The 6,000-nt window shown below is 51.3% G+C and overlaps 2 protein-coding genes across 2 annotated transcripts; one reads left to right on the top strand and one right to left on the bottom strand.

Annotated features, from left to right (window-relative positions):
• Positions 1-1,978: 1,978 nt before the first annotated feature.
• On the top strand, positions 1,979-3,868 carry ColSpa_04193 (putative exo-1,4-beta-xylosidase bxlB; the record flags this gene model as incomplete). The annotated part of the gene is made up of 1 exon (XM_049270405.1): positions 1,979-3,868. One exon carries the CDS (start codon positions 1,979-1,981, stop codon positions 3,866-3,868), a length of 1,890 nt encoding a protein of 629 aa, XP_049126362.1.
• An 866-nt stretch (positions 3,869-4,734) lies between these two features.
• On the bottom strand, positions 4,735-5,473 carry ColSpa_04194 (nephrocystin-3; the record flags this gene model as incomplete). Its single annotated transcript, XM_049270406.1, has 2 exons — positions 4,735-4,791; positions 4,865-5,473. 2 exons carry the CDS (start codon positions 5,471-5,473, stop codon positions 4,735-4,737), a joined length of 666 nt encoding a protein of 221 aa, XP_049126363.1.
• Positions 5,474-6,000: the final 527 nt, after the last annotated feature.

Consider the following 6,000-nt stretch of genomic DNA (forward strand, 5'->3'; position numbering starts at 1 on the left):
GCGAACGTCGTGTTAGGGTCCGTCTGGACCCTTTTTCTCCTGCCTTGTTGCTGACTATCCGTCTGGGCCTGGAATGCCTGGGCCTGACGCTCTAGGACTGTCAGTCTATAGGCCTGTTGGTCCCAGCCTTTTTGGACCTTTCTAAATAGGTGGCGTTGGGTGTAGATTTCTCGGGTATCTTGCGTAAGCTGGTTGAATAGGTGCAGCTGACGCTGAAGATCAGCAGACTTACGCGGGGTTGACCATGGGACTATAGATACAGCTCCATCCCACTGCTGACTTCCTGACTGCCCAGCTGTCTGGCCGTCTAGCTGTCTGGCTGGCTGGCTGGCTGATGCCTTAGACACGAAAGGGCTAGATAGAGGTTGCGCTACATCAACTGGCCATAACCCAGTGTGTTTCCAGCCGCTTTTAATAACCTGGATAGTCAAGGCGTCTAGACGTGCCCTTCTATAACAGTCTATAAAGTTCCTCTTGCCTGTTACAGTTGAATCGCTTTGTATATCTAGGTACCCTAGATACTTCCTATAGGCTGCCTTAAGAGGTCGGAATACTGACTGATCTAGAGGCTGGAGGACGTGTGATGTGTGCGGCGGCAGAAACAGGAGGTGTATGTGGTTCCGGAAGCATCGCCACAGAAAGTCTGTTGTTGTATGGCTATGATGGGCGTCTAGAACTAGTAGTCTAGTATCTGAAGGGTCCTCTGGGACAGTCTGAGGGATAAAGACCTTTTCTAGCCATTCTAGGGCATTCTGATCAGTTGTCCAGCCGTTCTCTGTTGCTGTGAATTTCCAGCTAGCATAGGGTTGAAGATCTAGAGGAAACCACTGTTGCTGGACTGACTTGCCCTTATACATAACAAGAGGCGGAAGTGCGCGTCCTCTGGCAGAGACGCACTCGATCAGAGATACCCATGCCCGCGATCCAGGCTGTTTTTTCTGGATATACTTGGTCTCTGACGATCCTAGTACTAGCCCATTGCTTCCTTTGCCCTCGAGGATACCAGTCTCATCCATGTTCCATCTATTAGCTGGCTTGATGGGCAGGATTGCTGGCAGATCAAGGCGATGAAACCATTCCTGGATAATGTCAGCAGTTGCCCCATTAATTCGCCTAGCGTCAATTGCCCTGCATCGCTGGGTTCTGATAGATGGGTTTCTGCGAAGAAATCGCTGCATCCACTTCCTCCCAAGTGGTCGCTGCCCATCGCCCAGCATGCGCTCAGCCAGCCCTTTGACTTGCTGATGGCAAAACGCAGAGCCTAGGGCAGCCTGCTTAGATATCCACTCAGCAAGTAGACCTTCCTGGTTCTGAGATAACCGCTGCAGTCTACCAAAGGCAGTATTTCTAGACTGGGTACCATGGAGACGTTGTCGTACAGTCGCCTCTGGGATGCCCCATTTGCGACCTGCCCCGCGGATACTAAGCCCGTCAGCAATATCCCAAAGTGCCCGCTGCAGCTCATGTTCACTATACTGCTTCATCTTATAGTAAAAAAGATATCCTCAAAAAATGGCGTTGTTTGGGGTAGAATAGAAGATGTTGTGATAGTTAGAAAAGAGGAGTAGGTTTTATGGTGACGCGTTGTTGGGCTGCGTGGTATGCGGGGTTGCGTGGGAAGCAGGGTGGTTGAGTTACTTCTAAAAGTATCTCTGAGCGGGTCGCTTCGCTTGTTGGTAATCTTACTGTGGAGGAGAAGATCCAAAATCTTGTTGATGCTGCCGCGGGTGCCAAGGCTTTAGGCTTGCCCGCCCATGCTTGGTGGAACGAGGGCCTTCACGGAGTTGGCTCTTCCCCCGGTGTTTGGTTCACAGATGACCCGAAGCCTTTCAGCCACGCCACGAGCTTTCCTTCGCCGATTCTCACAGCGGCAAGTTTCGACGATGATCTCGTCCTCGCAATTGGCAAAGTCATCGGCAAAGAAGGTCGCGCTTTCAGTAACTACGGTCACGCAGGCTTTGACTTCTGGACGCCCAACATGAATGCCTTCCGGGACCCTCGATGGGGCAGAGGCCAGGAGACACCTGGTGAAGACATTCTGGTCGTCTCGAACTACGTCCAGAACTTCATCGCAGGGTTACAGGGCGAGGACCCGAACGAAAAGATGATCATCGCTACGTGCAAGCATTTCGCCGCCTACGACATCGAAACTGCCAGGCGTGCCAACAACTACAACCCTAGCCAGCAGGACCTGCAGGATTACTTTCTGCCCGCCTTCAGACGCTGTGTTCGAGACAGCAATGTCGGCAGTGTCATGTGCTCTTACAACAGTATGGATGGAATCCCAGCATGCAGTAGTGAGTATCTATTGAAGGAGGTTCTCAGAGATACATGGGGCTTCACCAAGGATTATCAATATGTCGTGTCCGATTGTGCTGCGGTGACGGACGTGTGGCTTCGACACAACTTCACCGACACGGAGCAGGGGGCGGCTTCCATTTCATTGAATGCTGGCACGGATCTAGAGTGTGGTTCGTCGTATCTTCGTCTTAACGGCTCCTTGGCCGACAAGCAGGTCACCGAGGAGCGTGTCGGCGAGGCCCTGACGCGCTTGTACAAGGCACTATTTACCGTCGGGTACTTCGATGGCAGTGCTCATAGCTCGATAGGCTGGTCTGACGTATCTACGAACGATGCGCAGCAACTTGCCTACCAGGCTGCCCGCGCAGGAATGACCCTCCTCAAAAACAACGGTGTTCTTCCGCTCAGCAACGGCAAGTTCAAGTCCGTTGCTCTTGTCGGGCCATTCGCCAACGCCACTTCGCAGATGCAAGGAGGTTACCCTGGAACCGCACCTTATCTTCGAAGCCCTCTTTGGGCATTCACGGAACAAAACGACTTGGAAGTCAACTATGCTATGGGTACCGAAATCAACAGCACTAGCGACAGCGGCTTCGCAGACGCACTGGCAGCTGCCAAGAAGTCCGATGTTGTCTTATATTGCGGTGGAATCGACCTATCCATCGAGTCTGAGGCAAATGACCGTGTGGCCATCACCTGGCCCGGAAACCAACTCGATCTCATCAGCCAACTATCAAAGTTGGACAAGCCTCTTGTCGTTGCCCAATTTGGCGGCGGACAGGTTGACGACACGGCCCTGGTGGAGAACGAGAACGTGAATGCCTTGTTCTGGGCGGGATTGCCAAGCCAGTCCGGAGGCCTGGCTTTGCACGATCTTGTCGTCGGCAAGGAATCCTTTGCTGGCAGATTACCATCCACACAGTACCCTGCCAGCTATGCTCAGGATGTCAGCATCTTCAACATCAACCTTCAACCAAACGGGACATTCCCAGGAAGGACCTACAAGTGGTACACTGGCAAGCCCGTCTTTCCTTTCGGATACGGCCTGCACTACACAAAATTCAAGTTTGCCTGGAAGTCAACATTAGAGCCCAGTTATGAGATTTACAGCATCGTATCCTCTACAAAACCCGGCGCCAGCGGGAATGTGACCGATATCACGCCGTTTAAAACCATCACTGCAACCGTTGACAACGTGGGCGATTTCAATTCTGACTACGCCGGTCTTCTTTTCCTCTCCAGCAAGAACGCCGGTCCCGAGCCGCGGCCAAATAAGTCCCTGGTTTCATACTCCCGGCTGCACAATATCACGGCCGGTGGCAGCGCCGAGCTCTCGCTGCGCTTAACCCTCGGCTCGCTTGCTAGGTCTGACACCAAGGGAGATTTGACAATCTTCCCTGGCGACTACACGTTGGAACTGGACAATGACAAGTCTTTGACTTTCAACTTCACGTTGACTGGCGACCCTGTTGTAATCGACTCTCTACCTGCTCCAAAAGCGAGCTATGAGTTCGCTGTGCCGGTTCACATCCAGCCCCCATCTGACAGGGCAATGGGTCCGGCCTAAAGAAGACGTTGCCAGAGATAGCTCTTCGACTGCTGAAAAGCGTCAGTATATGTATTGGAGGTCATGCCCAGATTAGAGCCGAAACCTGGTTTTGCTGACATCTCTTACCCTTGTTAAAGAAAGAACCAGTTTAAAATTACCGACCAAGACCGTCAATTTGGTTTCTGATGTGGTCTGATAATTGCTCAACCCTAAACTCGACAGGTGCATGAAATATATGGCATTTGAGTTAAGACTTTGTGATGGCTGCACAGCAGTCAAAGAATTAAGAGAAACAAGCATTAGAGGCTATTCAAGATGGAAACTTGCTAAGAGTATCCTCGTCAGAGTTTGCACGTACTGTAAATCAACAGGGATGTTAAGAGATCGACTTCTTCCTTGGAATCTAGATTTGGCTGGGTTTGATATGAGTTGACCTCTTAGCATGTCTTGATAGCAGGCATGTCCATGTCCAGAAAAACGTCGATTACCCAGCCGAAGTTAACAGTTACAGTGAGGTACTCAGCCAGCGCAGGCAACCGACATAACCCATTAAGCACAACTTGTTATCGAATTGCAAGCAGTGTGAAATGTATGGACCGTTATATGTGTAACTAGTTTCACCCCCGATTATTGCCATTATTCCATCCTTATCCAGCAGATGCCTCCATCGTCTTACGTGGGTTGATTTGGGTGACGACTCCAGCCACCAGCAATACAGGCTGCATTTTGACATTCATCTCTTGGAATGTGGCAATTTATCGACTCTGCGTCCTGAATTCGGCCCTGAACCAAATAGAGTCGACGAAGATTATCAGCAGCAATACGCGATTGCTTATGGGTAGGTCCCAGCCTCCTCTTAAAGCCTTCCAATGCTGTCATAAACATTACCTCAGCACCCAGTAAGTCGTCTTGGGCCCAACAAATGTTACCGAGATTGCCAACTGTACTAAGAGTTGAGTAGTGATCTTTCCCCATAGTCTCTTCCCAGCCCTTCAACGCCCGCTTAAACATCACCTCAGCTTCCTGTAGCCGGCCCTGGTCCCGATAGAACTGACCAAGATTGCTGACTACCAGAAGCGTTCCATTATCGTCTGGTCCCAGCGCCTTTTCCATGGTTTCTAGCGCTCGTTCGTATAGTGCCTCAGCATCTTCTGGTCGATCTTGATCCGCGTAGACAATGGCGAGACGTTCAACCGTTGAGGTATAGTCTGATCCCAGTGCCTCCTTGAAGCCTTCCAGTGCCCGTGTCAACATCGCCTCAGCTTCCTGTAGCCGGCCCTGGTCCCGATAGAACTGACCAAGATTGCTGACTACCAGAAGCGTTCCATTATCGTCTGGTCCCAGCGCCTTTTCCATGGTTTCTAGCGCTCGTTCGTATAGTGCCTCAGCATCTTCTGGTCGATCTTGATCCGCGTAGACAATGGCGAGACGTTTAACCGTTGAGGTATAGTCTGATCCCAGTGCCTCCTCGAAGCCTTCGAGCGTCCGCGCCAACATCACCTCAGCATCACACAGTCGACCCTGTTCCATATAGAGACCACCGAGACAACCGAGCGTGTGAAGCGTTGACTTATGGTCTGGTCCTAGCTCCTTCTCTCTGCCTTCAAAGGCCCATTGGTACATCCTTTCGGCATCCTCAAGTCGACCCTCTCTCGCATAGAGAATGCCACATTGATGGGCGGTGTGAAGCGTTGATAGGTCGTTGCGTCCAAACTCGTTCTCTTGGCCTTCTAGCACCCAGCTGAGTAAAACATCAGCCTCATGAAGTCGGCCCTCGTCTCGATACAAGATACCTAGATTTGCGACTGTATTGAATGTTTGCCCAAGGTTTCGGTGTTGAGACTTCTCCATAAGGTCTAGTGCTCGATTGTATGTCGCTTCAGCGTCCTGGGCATGCCCCTTGTGAGCATATATCCCGGCAAGCTGGGAAATAGCTGCCAGGGTCAACTCGTGGGTCAATCCCAATGTCTGCTCAAAGCCTTCTAGCGCCCTCGTACACATTTTCTCGGCGTCTTCATGTCGATTCTGTCTCCGGTATATGATACCTAGGTTGTGCATCGTACTAAGCAGTCCACTGTTGTCTGGCTGCGGTACCTTTTCGAAGTTTTCTAGCGCCCGCTTGAACATTGCCTCTGCGCTCGACAGTCGCT

Source organism: Colletotrichum spaethianum (assembly GCF_022836535.1).
Source record: "Colletotrichum spaethianum MAFF 239500 DNA, contig08, whole genome shotgun sequence".
Classification (NCBI taxonomy): domain Eukaryota; kingdom Fungi; phylum Ascomycota; class Sordariomycetes; order Glomerellales; family Glomerellaceae; genus Colletotrichum; species Colletotrichum spaethianum.